We start from the raw sequence: 24,705 nt of genomic DNA on the forward strand, positions 1-24,705 counted from the left end.
GGTTGGGAAGACCCCCTGGAGGAGGGCATGGCAACCCACCCCAGTATTCTTGCCTGGAGAATCCCATGGACAGAGGAGCCTGGCGGGCTACAGTCCATAGCGTTGCAAAGAGTCAGACACGACTGAAGCAACTTAGCACACACGCATGCCCACAGATATAGATATATTGTGTTGTAAAGGAATGGGAAGGTAGGGAAGAGACGCGGCAGAGGAATCATCATTTAGATTTGTGGGGAGTAAAGCCAGGGGAAGCCTCCCTGAGAAAACAGTGTTTATGCGAAGACCTGAAGATGTAGGGGAGGACATAGCCAAAAAGAGGGAGGAACAGCATTTAATTTTGAGGGAACAGAGAATGAAAATTCCCTGGTGTTGGGAGGAATCTGTTACAGCAGGACAGACCAGCATAGTGAGAAAACGTCACCTCTGCCTGGAAGCATTTCCTGATCCTGGACTATGGATCCCCCCTGGATTTACATGACCCCTTGCACTGTCCCCTTACCAGAATACCAAGCTGACTTCTCTTTAACCAGACTGTGAATGATGGAGAATAAGACTGGGTCTGTTCATCTCTGAATACCTAGCCTGGCACAGCTCTTGGCATGAAGTAGGTGCTCAATAAACACTCCTAGGATAAATGTACAAATAAGTAATGTATGGCATTTGGATCCTTCTCTGTCTCAGGACCTGCAAACTCAGACCACAGGCCCACAAAGGCAGAGCCCCCCAGCCCTTCCAGATACACAGGCTCCCGCGGCAGCTGGAGGCCTCCCCCAAATGGAGAAGGTGGTAGGAAAGCTGATTTGCCCATAAGTAAATAACTGTTGTAATTATGGAACATTATTCTCTACAGACCAGCAGACGGAAATCAATTTGCATAACAGACGCAGTTATTCATGGAAATGTTTGCGATTTATCTACCAAAGCAGATGAAGACCCTAAAATGAACGTGTATATGCCAGCACCAGGAAGCTAAATGCTCACTTCATCCTCTTCTCAGAAAGGTACCCACACACTGCCAACAGGCCACATTAGGCATCTTCAGATCTCTTTACATCGGGGAGCTCTGGAGAAAGTGCAGGTCTAAGAGGGAGAGGAGGAAGGATGCAGAAATGTACACCGCCCAGCATTTACCTTTATGCCAAGAGGTGAGTGTTGCTGCTGCTAAGTCGCTTCAGTCATGTCCGACTCTGTGTAACCCCATAGAAAAAGCCCACCAGGCTACCCTGTCCCTGGGATTCTCCAGGCAAGAACACTGGAGTGGGTTGCCTTTTCCTTCTCCAATGAATTAAAGTGAAAAGTGAAAGGGAAGTCGCTCAGTTGTGTCTGACTCTTCGCGACCCCATGGACTGCAGCCTACCAGGCTCCTCCATCCATGGGATTTTCCAGGCAAGAGGACGGGAGTGGGGTGCCATTGCCTTCTCCGAGGTGAGTGCTACCAGTGCCCAACTGATGGGTACCTTATATGACGCTGGTGTGTTCCAGAAACCTGTCTCTGGAGCGCATCTTGGAAAGAAACAGGGAACAAATGAAATCTGGCAAAGCAAAGTTGGTTCTGAATAACATCAGAACTTTGCATACATCAGAATCATTTTAGTGATTTTTGTGTGTGTGTGAAAACTTGGACTTTCACGTCTTGGCCCCAGAATTTCAGATTTAAGTGGTGAATGAAGGTGCCTCCCTGCATTCCCTGAGAATCAGCCATTCTTAAGTTCAACCAACAGAAAATCATCTATAAGCTAGGAGAACATGCCATGCCCTGCCTGAAAGTACCACATGTTAAAATGAAGAGGGTGATCTATGGGCTCCTGAAAGCTGTGCAATTAAAAGCCCCAGGCAATCTGATATAAGGTCACACTGGTCAGACACACTGAGGAGGTAACCAGGTCCTCTGAAAATGAAAGTGAAAGTTGCCCAGTCGTGTCCAACTCTTTGGGACCCCATGGACTATAGCCTGCCAGGCTCCTCTGTCCATTGAATTTTCCAGGCAAGAATACTGGAGTGGGTTGCCATTTCCTTCTCCACAGCATGTCAATTACCCAAATTCCAGAGTCCACTTGTCTAAACCAAGTAAACAATCAAGAACCTCAGTTCTGAAGCAAAACTGAGCTCTGTTAAAGACCACTTCCCTTATGAATGGGAGTGAATAGTGAGAACTCTTACAAACCATTAGGAAACAAAGCTGCTGGGGACAAGAAGTAGGTACTCCCCAAATGGAACTTCAAAAATGTGGGAGTCTGAGGGAGAAATTCACACTTGAAGATAAAGACCTGGGGTTGACCTTTAAGGTCTTTGTTTCTTCTTAAAAAAATTAATTTCTAGATGCCTATTCCGTTCCATTCAGTCGCTCAGTCGCGTCCGACTCTTTGCGACCCCGTGGACTGTAGCCTACCAGGCTTCTCCGTCCATGGGATTCTCCAGGCAAGAATACTGGAGTGGGTTACCATTTCCTTCTCCAGGGGATCTTCCCAACCCAGGGATCGAACCCGGGTCTCCCGCATTGAAGGCAGACGCTTTAATCTCTGAGCCACCAGGGAAGCCCAAATGCCTATTAACAACATTTATTAACAACATTTAATTGCTTGCCTTATAAAAAAAAAGAATTATTTTTGAGGAGTGGAAAAGCTTTCTGTTTCGAAATCCAAAACTCTTAACGCAAAGGTTGGCCTTCCTTAAGGCCCCTACACACTTTCTATTGTTTTTGGCTTAAAGGATATTTATGTAAGCTCCCACGGGCTGCCAGCAACATTAAAGGCAGCAGTTTTTAGTGAAATAAACCAACACACATGGTGCTTTAAGGGTAGGACAGATCACAGAGAATCTCTTTGATCAAAACAAATGGGAATCTACACTCCTGACGGGGATTAACTGTCTAAAAGGAAATCTCTCCTGGAGTAAGTCGGGCTGGGGCAGTGACTGAGAGTTTGCCCTGGTGAATTATAGGCCCTCCCCACAGGCTCAGGGAAGCAGCCACTCAAAAATGCAATCAACATATAATGATCTGTAAACTTAGCGCGGCCTGCGACAGACGCTCCATGTGTTCAGATGGAGATGATGTCATACAAGCGCCAGCAGATGGATGGAAGTAACTGACAGCTGATGGGGGCGCAGCGGGAAGGCAGAGCCCACCGAGGCTGTGGAGCGCCGTCCAGGGAGACGATGGGAGTGCGCATCTGGCAGCACAAATATTTAATCATTCAGAAGGCCTGTGCAGCAGTGGCACAGGCTTGTCTCACTCCCTGGGCTTTAAGTCTGTTTAGTCATTTAATGATCTGTTTGCTTTTCCAGGTTCCCAGAGGTGGTGCTTCTTGGAGGGTGGACATGAGCATCTAGTCACCCTAAAAGAGCCTCCTCCAGGTGGATGCATTTCCAGGATGCATTACAAGGACATGAGCAGGCACTGGGGACCCAGTTGTCCAGAGACTGGTCACTTCCGGGTGACCCGGGGTTTCTGACCTGCTGCATCTTGAGCTGTGAAAGTCACACTACCGTACAGCCCCTTGGAGGCCCAGACAGGAGCTGATCTCTTCTCTTCCTCAACCTCCCACTGCCTCTTAATAAAGGGACTTCCAATTATGGCTCACACAGTAAAGAAACTTCCTGCAATGCAGGAGACACAGGTTTGATCTCTGGGTTAGGAAGATTCCCCTAGAGAAGGAAATGGCAACCCACTCCAGTATTCTTGCCTGGAGAATCCCATGGACAGAGGAGGCTAGCAGGCTACAGTCCATGGGGTCGCAGAGTCGGACATGACTGATGCTACTTAGCATGCTCAGAGGGCTGGTCTTGTGTAGTGCGAGTCAGAGGGGTTGGCGGTGGGGTCGGGACCTTGCTTGTTCACTGAATGCCCCATTTGCTCCTGAAACCAAACGCCTTCTGGCTGAGGGAGCGATACTGAGGAGTGAGGGGAAGCTTGAAGTCGCCTCCTCCTCCTTCTCCTCCTCTACCTCCTGCAGGAAACCCCTGAGGAGGGATGGCTGGGCAGGGCACAGGTTCTGGGGAGGCTGCCGCTCCACCCTTGCCTGTCCCAGAGCCACGCTGTCCCTGTCACACCCTCAGCGTGGCCTTTGTCTGTGTGTCTGATGACATGATGTGGGATGGGGCAGCCTCCTCACGGCTTTCCCTCCAGAACAGCTTGATCTACAGCTGCCAGGGTGGGGTTGACAACAACTTGTCTGGAAAGGCACCGACCTGGGGTCAGGCCCTTCTGGGATTCTAAGAAACCTGAGGAGAAGGCCCAGAGAGAGTTGAGTCACGGGGACCTGCCACTTCCTGTGGACCTTGAGTAGGTCACTTGCAATCTCTGAACTCTTCCCATTTCTACTCCTGCCAACCTGTCCTCTGCTAAGCTGCTAGAACAATCTCTCCAAATCACCCTCTATCCTCTACACCACTTGTCATTATAACATTTGTCCCTCTTCTGATAAATCCACTTTCTAATCCTCGGTCCTTTCCCATGCCATTCCTTTGACTCAGCTCAACCTCTGTCCCTGGATCTGACTTTGAGCAAAGTACCACATCCTCCAGGAACTCTTCCAAGACTCCCTGAGTGAACCTGAGCTCCCCAGGTATGTTCTTACCCTCTACACTGAGCTACTTTCTAGTATTTTCCTCCAAGCAGATTGCAATCTCCTTAAGGACAGGAGCTAAATTTTCATCTTCATATGTTAGGATCTAGGCCAGCACCTGTATGTCTATTTTTTTTAAAAATCTAAATAATAAAATCAAGTAGAGTAAGTAAGGTGCTTCCCTGGTGACTCAGACGGTAAAGAATCCACCTGCAATGAGGGAGACGTGGGTTCAATCCCTGGGTTGAGAAGATCCCCAGGAAGAGGGCATGGCAACCCACTCCAGTATTATTGCCTGGAGAATCCGATGGACAGAGGAGCCTGGCACGCTACAGTCCATAGTGTACCTCAGAGATGGACACAACTGAAGCAACTCAGCAGCAGCAGCAGCAGCACCGTAAGTAAAATAAAACAAACAACTACCTGCCTTGTTTGTACTTGGGCTTATTGAATAAACATCAGCTGTTATAAGTGCACGGTCAGGCATCATTTTACTAATGAGGAAACAGAGGCACAGAGTTTAGGGGACTCATGTATATCTCACGTGACAGGCAGGACACTGACCCAGTTTTCTTTGCTCTCTGACACGTAGCCTCTTCAGGATGACATTCGGAAGGTCTGCGGGAAGGCGATGGTAAGAAAGTTGGGACACTGGTCAGGACAATGAGGAGAGCAGGAAATTTTGTCAGGTGGTTGCTGAAGTCACTTGACTTTCTGCGCTTTCAGGACAAGAGGAGAAGGGTGGCAGGACCCCTGGGATGCTGTCCACTGTGTAGTCTTGGGCACCATTCAGCGCTCTGCGTGAGAGCTGACCCACCTGACCGGGGGTACGGGGGAGTTCTGAGGGACCCCTCCACGCACCACACATGCAGACACAGCACCCACATCTCAGCAGCTGGGCTAGAGTTGGAAGCATGCAGTCCTCCCACCCCCAGCGCCCAGTCCCTGCTTCTGGCCCCAGGTGTCCTGGGGGGATTACCTTGCTGCAAGGATAGCGTCCAACTCCACTGCCAACAGATCACCAAGCCGAAAGGCTCGCAGACCAAAGCAAGAGCTGCAGCTCACGTGGGTGACTGGATCAATTTCAAACACAGCGAACGCAAGGTGGGGAGAGACACTCAGGGTATTGGGAAAGGACCACACCACCGAATCCTGGGTGTCCCGTCCGTCTGCCACATCAGCCCTTCCTGCTGTTGGTGTGGTCACAAGCAACAGAGCTGAGGCTTTGAGTAAAACACAGAAGGTTCTGGGCCCAGCCACACAGGTGCTCTATCAGTGAGCCTCGGGCAGGGACGGCGGGGCACAGCTGCAGATCATCGATTTAGTCAGCTGAAAGCCGAGCTGCTTATCTGCGTTTCTAAGGGTTAGAATGGGACCAGATGGGCGTCACTGACGAGCAGCTGATTGAAGACTGAGTCTCATGTACGTTTGGCGTATCCTGAATATTTGATGCTTCACGTGCCTCGTGTATATTTAGTGCGAATCATGAATATGCAGAGTCCACTCTTCTCCATCCCTTCCTATGCTCACGCTGTGGCTCACTCTCTTTATCTACTTCTCATTTGTCTTTCAAGCCATTTGCTTCTATACTAAATTTTATCTATCCTCTTTATTTGTTTGGTTCCCTTATTTTCTAGAGTAGAATCAAATATTTTCAAATAATCCAGCAGACACACATGACTCCAGGTCTATGCACTAGAATAGTAGCCCCCACTTTACAATCTGCAATTCTCTCTTACACTCACAATCTTACTTAATCTTTGCCACCATCCTGGGAGCCAGGAGTCACCATCCCAAATCAGAAGATGACTATACCGATTCTCAGAGAGGTCAAATACTTTCCTAAGGCTACCCAACCTTACCTCCAGTTGCTGGTAGAAGGGACATAAGCTCACATCATCTGGCTTCTGGTCAGGCGTGTTGCCCTTTTTACTAGCCTACTCCTGAGTCATCCTTACCCCCTTTAGGACCCCAACTTTCACAGCAGACCTTGAAGGATTCATAATTCCTTTCAGTTCCTGAGCCTCCAGTCCCACATAGCCTGATCTGAAGAAACCATTGATTCTGGGAGCCTGGGTGTCAGACACACATGCACCCAGGCAGCAGTGAGCAGGCCTGAGCGACAGTCTCTCAGGCCCCTTTCCAGGTATCCCCTACAAACCAAACTTCAAACACACAACCTCCAGAGTCCCCAGGAGGGCCCCCTGTAGCTCCCTCCTCCAGACGCCCTGCCCCCACCCAGAAGCAGGGGTCCTGAGAACATCATGGCCCTTCCAGCATGAAAGTCCTGGCCAAGGCCCTCTAACAATTTCTGACTCCTCTGATTCCTGGCCAAAGACCAGGAAAAGAACGTTCTGTGTCCGTCAACCATCCAAGCTGTACCCAGAGAACCCTGGACCATGCAAAATGGGAGTCATCCCTGCTGTGGGGCCTGAACAAGTCCACTCCTTTGCGTGTGTGTGAAACCGAGGGTGAGAGAGCAGAGGGGCTGGCCCAGGGCTGCAAGCTGGTCTGCCCGCTCTGCCTGAGCAAGGCTGCTGCGGCCACTGTGTGGCCTTGGCTGGGCTGCCTCTCCTGTTACTGCTCAAGAGCAATTTGGCCATTAATTGAGTGAGTGGACAGTCAACCTCGATGACACTCCCTCTTGGGGGTGACTTGATGTGAAGTCAATGAGAAGTCAGAACAAAGATCATTTTGATCCTTCCATTCGGCCAAAAGGAAAATGAATCTGGGAAACATTCTTTGTATGAAAGCTCTGAAAGCCATGTTTTCCAAGCAGAACTAAAGCTTGGGTTTCAGGCATCAGAGCCCTGAGGCTTCTGGTTTGCCCTGGTTCAGAAACCACTTGGCTTCATGCCTGAGGGAATCCTGGGGCCACTGCATAGTGGAGACGGCCCCTCCTGTGGGTCCACGGTAAACCATAGCAGAGGCCTGGCTGGGTGCTAAGCAGCTCACCATCATAACCACATGACACGTGATCCACACCATCCTGTGGACCACAGAAACATTGGCAACTCACCAAAGGTAACTTACGTTAGTAAATGGTGGAGCCAGACTCAGGCAGGCTTTTTTTTTTTTCCAAGCCCAGTCTGTGCTCTTGGCAAATTTATCTCCAGCCAGAGGCAGATTTAGAAGTTACACAGTCCAGCCTCCTCCAACTGCACACATAACATTTGTAAATAGTTGAATTGAGAAGTTAGGAAATGCATCTAAGGCCCCATGGTGAGCTTTCCAGGAAAACAAAAAACACCCAGACTACCCACCTAGGTGAGCCTTGCTCCTTCCACCCCCGCTCCCTGCCTGAATTGGGCTGCGCAACTGCTGGCCTCATATACTTCTGCCAGCAGGGGGAGATGTTGAGGCTTAGGATGGAGATGTCTCAATAACCAGGACCTGCCCCCTCCCACTGCCCACAGAGCTGCCACTGCCACCCTGAAAGCAAAAGTCTCTGGGACTTTCCCCAACTGGTTAATACCACTGAATTCTGAATGTGTAAGAGAAAATGATGCCTGAGTCCCCAGAATGTCAAGATGTGGAAAATGTTTTCAGATAGAGCCTGATAACACTTTTCACAGGTGGTCCGAATTGTCCCCTTGGTCAGAAAACGGTGCTCAGCATCAGCATGCAACTAAACCTTATACAACATCTGAGGGACCTTTCAGAGGAAAGTCGTTTGTCCCTAGGCAACCTTTATGTACTGATATTTTCAGCTAGAAACTTGAATAGATGGTGTCTTTTTAAATGACAGGATTCACCTGAATTGTTTCAAAAAATCATCCATTCATTCAATAAAAACCAAACGTGAGTTAGGCACTAAGGCAGGCGCTGGGGTCCAAGGATGAGAGAACTGGGTGCCTCATCAGAGATGCATTTGAAACAAGGGCTTAGAAGCACAGCCTGCTTTTTTTTTTCCCAGAAACGAATAAGCTGTGTAAAATGAAGTGCAGTGCAACAATTAGAACCTAAGCAGAAAAAGGAGACAAGAAAAGGACTGAACCCACGTGGGGCTGAAAGTGGCTTTTTGAGCTGAGTCAGGTATCAGGCAATGGCAAGCCACTCCAGTACTCTTGCCTAGAAAATCCCATGGATGGAGGAGCCTGGTAGGCTGCAGTCCGTGGGGTCGCTAAGGGTCGGACTCGACTGAGCGACTTCACTTTCACTTTTCACACATTGGAGAAGGAAATGGCAACCCACTCCAGTGTTCTTGCCTGGAGAATCCCAGGGACGGGGGAGCCTGGTGGGCTTCCGTCTGTGGGGTCACACAGAGTCGGACACGACTGAAGTGACTTAGCAGCAGCAGCAGCAGCAGGTATCAGGACTCTAAATCAGCCAGGGTTTCCCAGGCTAGGGGTTGAAGATGTTAGTGGCAGTCCAGCTCCCAGGAAGGAGCCCTAGCATGGCAACAGGGCGCCATCTAGTGTCTATAGAGCCTCAGTACATGCCACAGATGGCTGAATCCCCCAACCCCCGACCCCGCCCCCATCTGAGAAATCAGGGTGAGCTCACATCTTTTTTTCTTAAATTTTATTTTTTCTTGAGATACAGACAATTAACAATGTTGTCATAGCTTCAGGCGAACAGTGAAGGGGCCCAGCCATACATATGTGTGTGTGTCTGTGTGTGTTCAGTTGCTATCATGTCTGACTTTGTGACCCCAAGGACTGTAGCCCCTGCCAGTCTCCTCGGTCTATAGGATTTTTTCAAGGCAAAAATACTGGAATGAGTTGCCATTTCCTCCTCCAGGGGATTTTCCTGACCCAGGGATCAAACCGGCATCTCCTGCATGGGCAGGTGAATTATTTAACCCTGAGCCACCTGGGAAGCCAGCGATACATATACATGTATCCATTCTCCCCCAAACTCCCCTCTCATCTAGGCTGCCACATAGCATTGAGCAGAGTTCCATGTGCTGTACAGTAGATCCTTGTTGGTTATCTGTTTTAAATATAGCATTGTGCACATTTCCATTCCAAACAGCCTATCTATCCCTTCCCCCTCATCCTTCCCCTCGGCAACCATAGGTCCGTTCCCTAAGTCTGTGAGCTTGTATTTTTCAAGTGTTGAACAACTGCTGGTCGGCATGGTCTCCAGAAATTGCTTGGTCTGTGGTCCAGAAAACCCCTCACTGACAACCTGGGACTCTGATGAGTAAACCTTCTCCTGCTTCTGAAGTTCAAGGGGAGCAGAAGGCAGTGCCTACGTCCGTTTGACTTGAGAGGAGCTTTCATTACAAGAGGGCCCCTTTCTGAGAGGTGCCTGGAGTTGGACCCCTGGCATTGGAGACTGGACTGGACCTCCTGGGACCACACTTCAAGGAAGGAGTAACACATTCAGGAGATCCAGGTTATATCTCTGGGTTGAGAAGCTCCCCTGGAGAAGGGAATGGCAACCCACTCCAGTATTCTTGCCTGGAGTATTCCATGAACAGAGGAGCCTGGCGGGCTACAAACAGTCCATGGGATCGCAAAGAGTCGGACCCTATGAGTGACTAATAGTCAAAATCATAATCACAATCAACGCATTCAGAGAGGAGATGTAGAGGAAGAGGAAAGTAAAAATGGAGTGTGAAACCTTGGGCATTTCAGGAGAGTGGTTGTTATAAGTGACCATGTCTTAAAAGCATAAGACATGTTTTTTTATGTTTTCTATATTTTTTATATTTAAAAAAATAGATAATAGTTGTAAAAAAATCTGCACTGCCTAAGAAAAAAAGAGGCGCTTCATTTACCGAGCGCCTATAGCATACTGGCCTTATTTAGGCTTCATAATCACCCAGTAATGTAGACATTTGGGGCTCCATTTTACAAATGGTAACCTGAGGTCCAAGGTCATACAGCTAGACTCTTCCTGCCAAACCCCTCCCCATTTTCATTGCTGTTGGACTTTGTACCCCCCTCAATCTTCAGAACCCTGGGAGAGAGGGTAACTCACGCACTCTGGCCAGCAACGTGACCCTAAAGGGCCATCTCACCAGAACTCCCTAAGAGCTGGACATCTTGCTCATCCACAAGCCAGGCAGAGCTGGCCTCCTCTTACCCACCTAGGGCCCACGGAACTCATTTTTGCCTTTTTTTCCTAAATATAAAAACTTATGTTCCATTGGGAAAACATCAGCTTGGAAATCCTAGAGGCTAAAATCATTCTTCTAATCCAGAGTAACGACAGTAAGAAAGCAGTGCTCTGTACAGTTGGCAACTGACTGACCTGCCCGAGGCCTTAACTGGAATCTGGAAGATTCTCTGTGGTGACTGAATTTTTTTTTAATTTTTCATTAGAGGATAATTGATTTATAGTATTATGCTGATTTCTGCCATGCATCAGCATGAATCAGCCACAAGTATACATATATCTTCTCCCTCTTGGACCTCCCTCCCGTCTCCCACCCCATCCCATCCCTCTAGGTTGTCACAGAGCATTGGGTTGAGCTCCCAGTCAGCAACTGAACTTTTATACAAACCGTGAGAGAAAGGAGAAAAGAAAAACCAGAATAAAGAAATAAACAGGGCAGGTACTTTAGTCCCTTTTCTTTTATCAATAAGAATCCTTTTTTTTCCCCCTGAGATATGAAAGCTTAGGACAGGCTCCCTTGGCATGCTCTGCCTACTTCGGCTGGCCTTCTGGACAACCCAACCCTTTGGACTCCTGCCCTCACCTAACACCTGAGGACTGGCTCCTTGCTCCTTCATTGCTGGACTTCTGGATTGCACACTTTCCACCTGTCATGACAACCTTGGGCTTTTGACTTCTGGAAATCACTGACGTCCGGCACTCAGATCTTCAGCGTAACTTCATGCTGACCTTCAACAGTCTATCCTGCCCTAGAGCTTTACCTGCTCCCATGCCCTGGGTGACAGCAGATGGGAAGGGGTTATGTGGGTAGGGACGTGGCTTTGCCCCTCATGTCCAGTACTCAGCTTTGCAGGACACAGAGGGAATCATTGGGGGTGGAGGTCAGCAGGGTCCAGGGCATCCATGAGTCACCAGAGCACACAGTGACACGTAAATTCAGGGGAGTGAAGGTCATACATGAGTGACAGGAGGCCATCTCAGACCATCAACATGAAGCTGAAAGAGGGACTCCATCAGCATTCATTTCAGTGTTGATTCCATCTGCACCAGCAAAACCGTCACTCTGCAATCTACATGTCATGAAACCTTCCCCCAAAATCTGCAAAACTGCCTTCATGGTGCAAAGCAATAACAATTTAATTAAAACCAAATATTTACAATGGCAGACTCTAAAGATAGAGATATTGATAAAGAAACAGACATAAAACTCTTTAAAAGAATATAAATACAGGATCACTATTTATAAAATCAGTAATTCCTCAAGTAGTAGTATACACGGCACTTTATGACAAACTGTTGTATTTTTCATCATTTGGAATAAATAAAGGTTTTTCTAAATAAAATGCTGTTCTACTCCCTGAGCCATACTTTGAAAGTGCTCCCTCCTTCTCCCATACTGCCCATCTACCAGGCTGTCAAATTTCCTTTAGTTCTGCCAAAAGACACCTTTTGATCCCCCACTTTCAGCCTCCTCCTTTAGTCTGCTATGGGCCTGGAAACCAGGCAGTCACATTGGTTAGAACAGTTTGTAAATGAATAATAAATAGAATTTTAACGAATGGCTCTAGGTTGCTAACTTATAAATAGAATGTATGGCCTTGGAAAATGGCCAACGCTCTGGTTTTCCATCTGGGTTCTGGGTTGGTAGGGATCCCATGAAAATGAGGTATGAACATAGTTTTAAAAAAAAAACAGATATACTGACCATTTACTGATTAACTCTATGATGTAGCATGGATTTGTTGTTTTTCTTTGAAGTTGACCTGATAACCCATAGGTCAGGTAAACAGACTGACACCCATCATATGCAGGAAGCCCTTTAATAAGCTGGGTGTTTCAAATCTACCGGTACACACCAAATCCAACTATCTGGAGATATTGTTAGCAGAAGATCACTCAGTGACCTCAGAGGCCAGAGCCAGTCCATCCCCCCCAAACCTTGCCAATTCTATTATTTTCTGCACTCTTGAAAATGCAATATAAGTCTACTCCACCCCCAGACAGTTAAAACTCAGCCTATGCTGCTACCAGTTTATAGATGCCAATTTACATATGTCTATAAACATATCCTTCCCTCTTCAGATCTTGATACCCAGACTCTTACCCCAAATATGATGACACAGCATGTCTGAGGTCATTTAAGTTGGACACCCATGGAGGCAGTATCATACAAAGATAAGCACACCAACCCAGAGTCAACTCAGGCCACGTCTCTGCTTGTGGTTGTGGCCACTGGGGAAAAGAGCTGGTCTTGATAACCCCAAGGCAATCTTTACTCCCTCACTTCTCTTTTTGTATGCTGCCCATCCTCCCAGATGAGAAGGTAATGGCTGGAGACACGGTCCTGAAGAATTGTAGGTGGGTTGAACATGGGCTGGTCTCAGCTAAGGGCCACCCTTGGTCCATATGCAGAGTCCCCAGTGAGGATCAGTGAGCTTCCAGCCTTCTCAGCAGTACAGAGCCATCATTAGCCACTGGAATAACGGAGAAGCAAGTTACAGTCCATTCAGACCCATCTCTGACATTCAGTTAAGGATGCTTCATCTCTCAGTCACCTGGTGACTGGACTTGGGGCCTCCTCCCCCTCACTCCTGGGAAGCCATGGAGACAGGACATTAATGGATGGCTTAGCCAGAGGGACCACACCATCCGGTGGTAAGTATAAATCAACCTGAAATATAATCAACCTTGACTTCTCCTGGTGCCTGTGAATGATGATAGCCAGAGATGCTGGTTGATTCTATATTCAAGTCGCAATGCAATTTTCCCCCACGAATTCAATTTGGCACGCTCTTGATAGCAGTGTGCAGGTGTGTGGACCAACTGGGCAGCAGAGATCCATTAGAGCATATTCTACATGTTTACATTTATGAGCCCACTGGTCTGACAGCTTTATGTGCATGTGATGAATGGTTCCTCTAACTCACACAGTGGGAATCTCTGGAGAGACCACACCTGGCCAATTATATAAAAAGGGTGATGCTGATGCTAGTGATGATGAAGGTGATAATGTTGACGTTACCAAAGGGATCAGAGAAAACCCCAGCATGAAATCCCGACAAGTTGGCTGCTACTCCCTTCAGACCTCCTTGAATGACCTTGAGGATCTCCTTAAGGAACCAGAGATGGTCAGGGCTGCAGAGACTCTTAGAAACCACCTCGCTCAGCCAGCTCATCTCACATACTGGGAAGTTGAGGCCCAGAGGTGTAACATGATTTGCCCACAGATGGTTACCAGGGGTGCTGTGGCTTGTAACAGTCCGTTCTCTTGTGATAGCACATTGGTTTTTAGAAGCCTCCTCAAGCTGTGGGCTATCCTGTGTCGATTGCCATACTGACATTGTCCTGTTCTCTCAGGGCTGAGTCTGCTGCTATGGAAGGACTGCTTGAGATCAGGAGGTGGCCTAAGGGACCTTTGCTTGGTGATGGGCTCAGGAGTTCTAAAACCACTACCTCTCTAGCTGCATCCCATCTTCACACTCAAACATGGGAGTGATTGAGGGAAGACACACGCTCTGGGTCCCTATATCTTAGAAAGTGAAAGTCACTCAATCGTGTTCAACTCTTTGCGACCCCATGGACTACACAGTCCACGGAATTCTCCAGGCCAGAACACTGGAGTGGGGAGTAGCTTTTCCCTTCTCCAGGGGATCTTCCCAACCCAGGGATCCAACCCAGGTCTCCCACCTTGCAGGCAGATTCTTTACCAGCTGAGCCACCAGGGAAGCCCACCAGGGAACCTTCTACATCTTAGAAGGTTATTCCATAAAATGGACATCTGGGGTCAAGAGAGAACCCCAGCTTTTATCAGTCCCTTCCTAAGCAGCTCAAACAGAGAATGTGGGGGTTTTTTCGGCCACCCTGCATGTGGTATCTTAGTTCTCTGACCAGGGATCGAACCTGTGCCCCCTGTAGTGGAAGTACAGAGTCTTAACCACTGGCCTGCCAGGGAAGTCCCAGAGAATGTTTGAGAAAGGAAGGCCAGATGATTCAACTCCAGACTCCAATGTCTATGCAGCAAACACCATCTAACACCACATCTGGCCCATAGAAGGTGCTCAGTAAATCCATGCAACCTTAGTCATCAGGGAAGATGATCAGTGTCAGACACAGTGTTGTTTTCCCCTCAGCATATCACTTCAATCATTCAACAAACACTTGTACCTTCCCGTGTGCCTGGCACACAGCAGGTGCCCCATCAAAACAATGCCTGAATGAATGAATGCAGTGCTGCCTCCTGAACTCAGCAGAATGAAGGGTCCCCAGCACCCTTCTCCTTCACAAGACCCTGGACCCGCACTGGCCACCACTCCCTAAGATGATGAGACTCAATCCCGTGGAGAAGGTCTTACCTCTGGCTTCTGGAGGTATATCCCTTTGCCGTCTTGGGTCAAGTTTTGGAAGACATCTGTGAAAATGCAGCAGAAAGGAACACAGTTAGTGTGTGTGTGTGTGTGTGTGTGTGTGTGTGTTAGAAACATAAGGGACCAGCTCCTCCCATATATTCCCTCACCCGGGAACCCAATTTTGGCCTTGGTGCAACCACACGTGCCACACTTGTTTTAAGCAAGCCACCCCACACCTCTGCCCTGGAACAGGCAAGGCATCCGTGAGTTTGGGGAGATGCAGCCAGGTTTCACACAAACACAGCCAGCGTTCCCCAGAGTTCCCTGCACTGGCAGCCGTCCTCTTTTTGCTTGAACTGGGGACAGGTGGCCAATCCATGGAGAGAGCAGAGGAAGCCCAGGTCCACCCTCCTTCCCACCAGCTCACCCTCCATGTTCTCCACACGCAGCATCAAGTGGACAAAGCTGACGAAGTCCATCTGGAGGTCGGGGCCACCGTAGCGGATCAGCATCAGTTGGCAGACGTCATCACTGAGCACGATTCCTGCATGGAACACAGGCTCCCGCCATGAGTGCTGGGACTTCACACCTAACTCCCCTCCCACCTGACGCCCCTAAATCATCCCTCCACCTCTAGGACCTGAATTCTAATAGACTGGGGTCTTCTTTGACAGGGTTCATTGTGAATTAATTACTTATCTTACTAATCTTATTTTCTCTCCATTCTCTGTCCCTGTCCCCTAGGTAACCAGGAGGATCTCTTGATCAAGCGGGTTCCTGGCCTTCCAGGCAGGAGGCAGTCTGCTTAGTGGTCAAGAGAATCTGTTTTGGAGTCTGGAAGTCCTGGAGGTAAGCCCTGACTTAACTTATCTGAGCTGCTATTTCTTCCTCTGTAAAGTGGGGATTATGATCGGGTGTTGGCAAAGACTAAAGTGTGGGTGTGCCAGCCCTCAGCAAACATTCGCTGTGGACATAGTGATAATAATCCATGTTTTAGTTCATCACAGATCCGCATCTTTGGGCCTCTGAACTCGGAGTAACTCTGCTCTTTAGAACGACTGTAGGCTTCCCTACTGGTTCAGTCAGTAAAGAATCTGCCTGCAATGCAGATAGACCCGGGTTTGATTCCTGGGTCAGGAAGATCCCCTGGGGAAGGAAACGGCTGGCAGGCTGCAGTCCATGGGGTCACAAGAGTCGGACACAACTTTGTGACTAAACCACCACCAGGACGTCACGAACCCTTGCCCCACCCCTGCCCCACTCCAGGCCTGCTGTGTGCCTACCTGCCTCCCTCATGGCAGCCTGCAGTTGGGCCCAATTCAGGGATCCTGACCGGTTAGTGTCTTGCTTGTGGAAAACCTCCTGGGAAGAACACAAAGCAAAAGCTGAGGAAGCCAGCCATCTCCAAGCCCTCCCTGAGAGCCCCTTGCACCGCAGTGTCAAGCCTGCAGGACTGCTAGTGAGCATGAGGCTCCATCTTCGGGCCTAGCTGCCCAGACAAGAACAGGCTGGGGTCTCCTGACCGGGATCCCACCCCTTGTCCCAGTTGTCCTTTAGGCTGTAAGAGAGGGCAGGGCAGTCTTTCTGCCATGAGGGATGGAGAGTCAGGATACAGATAAACATGCTTAATCTAAGCGAAGGGCTTCCAACCTGATGACTCAGGAGACAGGAGGAGAGTTGTGAGCAATGCCTGGAAAAGTAGGCAGGAGCCAATTTATGAAGGACTCTAAATGCCATGCTAAGGGATGCTGGGAAGGATTGGGGGCAGGAGGAGAAGGGGACGACAGAGAATGAGATGGCTGGATGGCATCACGGACTCGATGGACATGAGTTTGAGTGAACTCCGGGAGTTGGTGATCAACAGGGAGGCCTGGCGTGCTGTGATTCATGGGGTCTCAAAGAGTCGGACACGACTGAGCGACTGAACTGAACTGAACTGAAGGGATGTGAACTTGATCTGAAGGCCACAGGGAGTCTCTTCCTTTTAGTTAGGTAAGGAAGGAGGCAACATGATCGGATGTCACTTTCAAAATCCAGAAGACTATTGCAACAGGCTCTCTGGGTTTAGAAGAGAAAGGAAGAAACACTAAAAGGACACTTGGGAAGACTGGGTGAGTGGTTGGTTAGTGCCAGGCGAGGGTATTCTCCTCGGTTCTGTCTCGTCTCAACAAAAATTTGAAGTGATGGATGTTAGAGCCCTCAGCATGTCACAGCTCTCGGACAGACCATGCTATAGCTCTTGGGTCTTGGACAGACCATGTTATAGCTCTCAGGTCTCAAACAGACCGTGTTATAGCTCTTAGACAGATCAGTGTTACAGCTCCATGTTACAGCTCAATTTTATTTAGAAAATAACAGGAAAATACATCCTTGAGGTATGAGGGCATGCCGACCCAAAGAGGCAAAGAGGAGAGAGGGGGAGACCCGGCCCTTTGGCTGCTCTTTTTATATGTTTTTTCCTCCCCGCTGGGCCTGCCCTATGTAAATTGGGCTAGCCAGGAGTGCTGTTTGTTCTACCTGAAGTCCTTACTCTGGTCCTCGGACCTGTCTTTGTTCTATTTTCGCTGGCTTTTCCCTTCATTGTCTTTTCAGTTCACTTCAGTTCAGTTCAGTTCAGTTCAGTCGTTCAGTCGTGTCCGATTCTCTGCGACCCCATGAATCACAGCACGCCAGGCCTCCCTGTCCATCACCAACTCCCAGAGTTCACTCAAACTCATGTCCATTGAGTTGGTGATGCCATCCAGCCATCCCATTCTCTGTCGTCCCCGTCTCCTCCGACCCCCAATCCCTCCCAGCATCAGACTCTTTTCCAGTGAGTCAACTCGTCGCATGAGGTGGCCAAAGTATTGCAGTTTCAGCTTTAGCATCAGTCCTTCCAATGAACACCAGGATTGATCTCCTTTAGGATGGACTGGTTGGATCTCCTTGCAGTCCAAGGGACTCTCAAGAGTCTTCTCCAACACCACAGATCAAAAGCATCGATTCTTCGGCGATCAGCTTTCTTCACTATCCAACTCTCACATCCATACATGACCATAGGAAAAACCATAGCCTTGACTAGGCGGACCTTGGTTGGCAAAGTAATGTCTCTGCTTTTTAATATGCTATCTAGGTTGGTCATAACTTTCCTTCCAAGGAGCAAGCATCTTTTAATTTCCTGGCTGCATTCAGCATCTGCAGTGATTTTGGAGCCCAAAAAAATAAAGTCTGACACTGTCTCCACTGTTTTTCCATCTATTTCCCATGAAGTGATGGGACCAGATGCCATGATCTTTGTTTTCTGAATGTTGAGCTTTAAGCCAACCTTTTCACTCTCTTCTTTCACTTTCATCAAGAGGCTTTTGAGTTCCTCTTCACTTTCTGCCATAAGGGTGGTGTCATCTGCATATCTGAGGTTATTGATATTTCTCCCAGCAATCTTGATTCCAGCTTGTGCTTCTTCCAGCCCAGCGTTCCTCATGATGTACTCTGCATATAAGTTGAATAAGCAGGGTGACAATATACAACCTTGATGAACTCCTTTTCCTATTTGGAACCAGTCTGTTGTTCCATGTCCAGTTCTAACTGTTGCTTCCTGACCTGCATCCAGGTTTCTCAAGAGGCAGGTCAGGTGGTCTGGGATTCCCATCTCTTTCAGAATGTTCCAGAGTTGATTGTGATCCACACAGTCAAAGGCTTTGGCATAGTCAATGAAGCAGAAATAGATGTTTTTCTGGAACTCTCTTGCTTTCTCCGTGATCCAGCGGATGTTGGCAATTTGATCTCTGGTTCCTCTGCCTTTTCTAAAACCTGCTTGAACATCTGGAAGTTCACGGTTCACATATTGCAAGAGCCTGGCTTGGAGAATTTTGAGCATGACTTTACTAGCGTGTGAGATGAGTGCAATTGTCCACCACCATTCTGGACTCTTGTTTCCTATTCTAACTACCTAACAGTAGAAAGGGCTGAAAGGCAGAGAAGTCTTTTCCAAGTTTTGCAGAATTGCCATTTCTGCACTGTCCCTGTGGGAGGCAGGCTAAACATTTGCTCTCACCTGATAGAACCTCAGCTGCTTCCACAGGTCCCTGAATTCCTGGATACTCACAGTGCCGGATGCGTTAAGCTGATGATAGTGGGGTTAAGGTCAAAGCCACCACAGCCGTTTCATGCCCACCTCTGGAGGCAGTGATGGGCCCTTCACAGAGCCGCAGGCAATTTGGAACACCCTAGGTCAATCCCTAGTTGGCCTCCCCTGACTGGTCTGTCCAGCCCAGGGCTCCCTGGCCCTTGCTAGGAAAGGACAGAATAAGCTGGAATACAGCAACGCTGGGAGGAGAGGTGGGAATGATGGTGGCGACAACAGCTTCCATTTAGTGAAACAGGGTGTTCTGATGTGGCCGCTTTGATACAGTTCATGGCACCCCACTCCAGTACTCTTGCCTGGAAAATCCCACGGACGGAGAAGCCTGGAAGGCTGCAGTCCATGGGGACTCTAAGAGTTGGACACGACTGATAGTCTTCACTTTCATGCACTGGAGAAGGAAATGGCAACCTACTCCATTGTTCTTGCCTGGAGAATCCCAGGGATGGGGGAGCCTGGTGGGCTGCTGTCTATGGGGTTGCACAGAATCAGACACGACTGAAGCGACTTAGCAGCAGCAGCAGTAAATATTTTATCACTGTTGTTAAAACTAACTTATGGATGGATTCAGGCACAAGGGTGGATAAGGAGGCCTTTTACATTTAGTCATTTTGTGACAAGCTAACAGCTGAATGATTGGCTCTGTAGACCATGTCCAAGTCCCCCCCACGTCAGAGAGACTGGGTCAAAATACCATCACACGCCAGCTCTATTGGAGCTCTGACGGTGGGCCTAGCACTGAGCTACATACTTGACCTATGGAACTTCATTTTCACCTAGCAGTTGGGGTCAGTACTAACTGCCCCCTGCTATGGATGATGAAATGAGAGCTCAGCGAGTCTCATACATCTGGTGACAAGGCTGGGACCTGCCCCAAAGCCTGCACACCTGACCACCATCCCCCATCACCCCTGGCCTCTGCAAAGTTGCTAACAAGATTCTTTGTATTTGCAACCCTCTTCACACTATCCATTCTATGTGCCTCTCTGTAGTGTGGGTAATTAAACTCCAGTTAACTTGTCCACTTAGAAAAGCAGGTTTGCTAGAAAAGTCACAGGGTTGAGAATGAGGAAAACTGAGTTCTCGGCAGGTCACTGAACTCCAAGCTCTGGTTTCCCGATCATAAATGGGGGCAACTGCTGCCCCATCAGCAAAAGGAAAACTCAGAACCTGAGGTTCCTTTAAAAGCTTCTTGTCACCCAGAGAAGTGTTATATCCATCACCCTGCAACTGCCTCATCCCCACTCTTAGGAAATAAACTTATTTTTATTAATAACAATGCCTGCGTGCTAAGTCATTTCAGTCATGTCCGACTCTGTGAGATGCTATGACCTATAGCCTGCCAGGCTCCTCTGTCCACAGGATTCTCCAGGAAAGAATCCTAGATTGCATTGTCATGCCCTCTCCAGGGGATCTTCCTGAGCCAGGGATCAAACCTGGGTGTCCCGCATTACAGGCAGATTCTTTCTGTCTGAGCCACTAGGATATTGATCACTTATTCAATGACTCAGTGACAGTTCTGTCCTGAGCACTTTATCTTATTTGCATACCAATCCTACAGAATAGGCTTTAACACCACCCCCAAGCTACACATGAGGACTATGTCACTCCTCAGAGCCCTAGTTAAGTGCTAGGGCCGTGTCTCAACCCCAGGCAGTCTGGCTCCAGGGCAAAGCTCTCCAACAGCAGAATGCTGCTACCCACAAACCTGGAAGGATACATCCAGCAGGGCCAGGATACCCTGACAGGCCTCAAGGCTGAAGAGAGGCTGTTTGCTTCCTAGACCTGTGAAGGAACAGAAAGAATCTGCATGGGAGTGGCCCTGGGACTGCAAGGCCCTTTTTCCAAACAGGAAGAGGCAGTGCTGTCTAGACCCTCCATAGGTTACAAGGAGCATCATTTATGTTGGGGGTGGGGACAGTAAGAGCAGTGGAGACAGAGAGAGAAGGCTTGATAGGTGGGGGCGCAGGGGGTGATTCCTACCCCCAAGGAAAACAGTAAAACCCTGCAGAGAATATTCTGGCTTACACAGTGGGACAGATGAGCATGGCCCTTTGTACCTGGTGGAGTGGCAGAGGGGTGACATTTTGTAACCGGGGGAGTGGCAGAGGCAGGTAGCCAGCTAGTCACAGACTACCCAGCCTGAAGAGCAACTTGTTCAAACTCCCATCCAAAGTGGGAGACAGCCTCAGACATCTTGACAGTGCTCCTGTCAGCGATGGGACCTCTCTTTTTCACGGGAACGCATAGCTCCAAGTCAGGAGAAATTTCTCAGTTAATTCCAAAGGAACCTCTTTTGTCATTCATTCACTAGTCCTAGTTTTACCTCCAGAAAAGCATAAATGACTATCTGTCCCCTCCTTGACATCTCCCCTTCATTCGAAATATCTAAACATTGTTCCAACGCTTCCCCAGATGACATGGTTTCTAAACCCTCACCTCCCTCTTCCATGAGCTATGCTTTGCCAGCATCTCCCTAAAATGTGATGCCAAGACTGGAACACACGCCTGCAGCTGCAATTGGATTAAGCAGAGTACAGCGGGTCTATCACTTCCAAAATTTTCAGTCTGCATTTCCCAAATTAGGTTACAAGGGAGAAGTTTTGCAGAGAAAGGGTTTTGAGTTCAAATACATTTGAAATATTTTGTATCTACAAGCCTTTTCCTCATTATCATGACCCTTAGCACATGATTGGTACAGAGGAGTCAACATTGAAATTTTGTTTAAGGTAGAATTACATAAGCTCAATTGACCATAGAACGTAACTCCTTATATTTCATGGAACACTCACTAAAACCTAATTTCCTAAGCACAATTGACCATAGAACCTAACCTTTTTTATTTCATGGAACACTCACTAAAACCTTTTGGTTTCTAACATTTCTTGGAACACGATTTCAAAAACACACATCTAAAGCTTCCATTAAATACTGCCTGAATTTGGATTAGCTTATTTAGCAGCAACTTAAAACTATTAGCACATGTTAAGCTCAAGGTCAACTAAATAAACCAGATACCTTTCAAATAAACTGCCACAAAGATGAGGTCTCTTCTGTTATGAACTTCTGCAACCAATTTTTTAAAAATTACAAAATGGCAGTTTTTAATTATCACCCTGACTGCATTTCATCTTTTTGGCTTGGGCACAGCTTGTGGTGAACATTCTGAATTTCAATTCTGTTATCTATTAATGATTCCTCCCAGCTCTGCGCCATCTGCAGATCTGATAAGTCTTCGTGTCTTGTCTTCTTCCAAGCCATTGATAAAAGCTGAGGACATGTTCATCTAAGTATCTAAACATGTAGACTCTGATCCATAACATAGAATTATTTCTCTGGTTTCATATTTATATAACTCTTGGGATTGATGCTAAAACTTTGAATCATATTGCTACTTTCCAACCCCCACTTCATCACTTGTTATAGGAGACTTTACCAACTATTTTGCCAAAATCTATAGTAGTTCTTTGATCTGTCCACCAGAAACCCTCTCATAGGAATAAATGAAAGCAATGTGTCCAACCATTCTTTTAAAATTTTAAATGTGCAGAAGCTATCTCTTTTAGACAATTTCCATAGAATTTTTTTTTTTATGAGGGGTAGGGAGGGGATGCATCTCATAGTCTATCATTTCTAGAGCCTTGCATTCTGGCTCTTTTATGATATTCGAGTGTGGTTTTGAGAAACCATCTGGAAATCATACAATTTCTGAGTTTGTTTGGGTTTGACGTCTTGGCTTCGTATAAAAGAGAAGCAATCAAATACCCTTCAACTGTTTGGTTTACTTTTTTAATTTTGAGGTTCATTCTCTTGCCTGGAGAAATTATGTTCTTCTCATTCAAAATCTACATATAAAATACTTTTAGATGGGCTTTAAGCTTTCCTGATGATTTACGCCAGGCTTCACACAAAGGCATCCACATCAAAGTTCTCCTATGTGGTGTGCTCCCTTCTATCAGATTTTTATAGGTTAATCAATTTAAATATGAGCTCATCAGAGATCTCCCTGATAAGCTACTCAATGCTTAATTATTTATTTGCTGAGTTGAAGAAATGAGTGCTATTCTTCCACAAGGACTTTCTAAGCCAAGAAAGGAATACTCAGCTATTCTTCACAAACTAGCAGAAATCTTTATTTTCTCTACCATGTATCTCTACACACCCAACTAAGCAAAAAAAAAAAAAAGAGCTATTTTTCTAAGCTGCATAAATTCCTCTACCTCTGTCAGACCACACGACCCACCTTGTGTAGGACACAGCTGCTGGGGAGACCAGCGGGCATTCACATGGCCCACCAGAAGAAGGAGAAGCAGACCCAGAGCTCAGAAAAGTTCTGTTCCCTGAGTACAACGGGAATGACTGAAATACTCACCTGACCAGGGCATGTGGTTCAGGATATTCTGCAGTTGGATCGCATTTATTTCTGGATACTGAAGTGGAAGCAGAGGGTCAGGAGAAAACATCATTCCTGAAGGCTCATTAGATGTAGAACCCACAGATAAACAGGGCTGGGAAAGGCTTATCCCACATCTGCTTAGCACAGCACATATGCCATTTCTGGGCAGAATAAGTGACACCATTTTCTTATACATTAGGACATGACTAGACATATAATTAAATCCAGAATTTCATAAGAACTTCAACAACAGTTTAACAGGGTGTCAAATTCAGAGTGCCCCAGCAGGACAGGACTCTTAAGAGGTAGACTAATAGGAGTGTTTCTCAAACTGGGTTCTATAGAGATGCTGCAAAAGTTTAGCAATTGAGTTTCAATTTTATTCTTATTTAACTATCCTTAGCCAAGAGTCCAGATTTCCATTCTAGACTTCATCAGAAGCCACTCTTTACATGGACATTTGACTTTAAAATATGTTAATGAAATGTAAGTATCATAAATTTGAATTTATAAAATGGATATGATACCTTTATATTTATCTGTTTTATATATCTTAGGATTCTCTATGAGATTCCATTTGATAAAAGGACTGCAGCAGAAAATGTCTGGAAACCCCTGGCATGGAGGAACATTCTTAAAAACAATACACAGAAGATTTTGATGTAGCCTCTCTGACTATATTGAGCAAATGCCAGTGTGAAAATGAGAAAAGATGGGAAGGCAGACAACTTGTGAATTAAATCAGGAGTGTTACTAATGCAGGAAGTTCATGTTCTTCCAGTTTTAATGACGTCTCTCAGATGTCAGACCCAGATTTCTGGCCCTGTTACTAACTGGGTTTACTGTCCTACCAGTTAAGAATGGGGTGGCTTTCTGCTGTTGCTCAGACCTGGGTCAGTCCAAGGAAGGAACTTGAAAGGCTACCAGGTGGGTAGCCTTCCTCTTCCCCAGTGCCTCTTACCAGTCCCATGCTCCACAGGGTCTTTCTCCCTGGGTTTCCCTCCTCCAAACACCCCAGGGATCATCATGGCCATGCTCCACCCTCCCCTCCCAACACTGAGTCTCACCCCTGCCATATTGCATTTTTTCAGGGATTAAAAACTGAAGTTGTTTCTCCCACAGCAAGTCAAGATAGCTTCCAAGAGCAGATATGCTATTTTATAAGAGGCTTCTGAAAACAACAGCTCTACCCATTTGTCTAAAAACTTG

At 47.4% G+C, this 24,705-nt stretch overlaps 1 protein-coding gene across 1 annotated transcript in view; it reads right to left on the minus strand.

Annotated features, from left to right (window-relative positions):
* Positions 1-12,440: 12,440 nt before the first annotated feature.
* Positions 12,441-24,705, minus strand: part of CAPN14 (calpain 14) — a 39,084-nt gene continuing 26,819 nt past the window's right edge. The window contains exons 15-21 of the mRNA XM_055400811.2: positions 23,473-23,530; positions 20,821-20,885; positions 19,014-19,082; positions 16,264-16,342; positions 15,408-15,524; positions 14,987-15,042; positions 12,441-13,108 (exon numbers count right to left, since the gene is read on the minus strand). Of these exons, the coding sequence (XP_055256786.2) occupies positions 13,082-13,108; positions 14,987-15,042; positions 15,408-15,524; positions 16,264-16,342; positions 19,014-19,082; positions 20,821-20,885; positions 23,473-23,530 (471 nt within the window). The 3' untranslated portion in view covers positions 12,441-13,081. The remainder of the gene's footprint in view (positions 13,109-14,986; positions 15,043-15,407; positions 15,525-16,263; positions 16,343-19,013; positions 19,083-20,820; positions 20,886-23,472; positions 23,531-24,705) is intronic.

The sequence above is a fragment of the Moschus berezovskii genome, chromosome 11 (genome assembly GCF_049115385.1).
Source record: "Moschus berezovskii isolate FMDL1 chromosome 11, NW_MosBer_1.0, whole genome shotgun sequence".
Taxonomy (NCBI): domain Eukaryota; kingdom Metazoa; phylum Chordata; class Mammalia; order Artiodactyla; family Moschidae; genus Moschus; species Moschus berezovskii.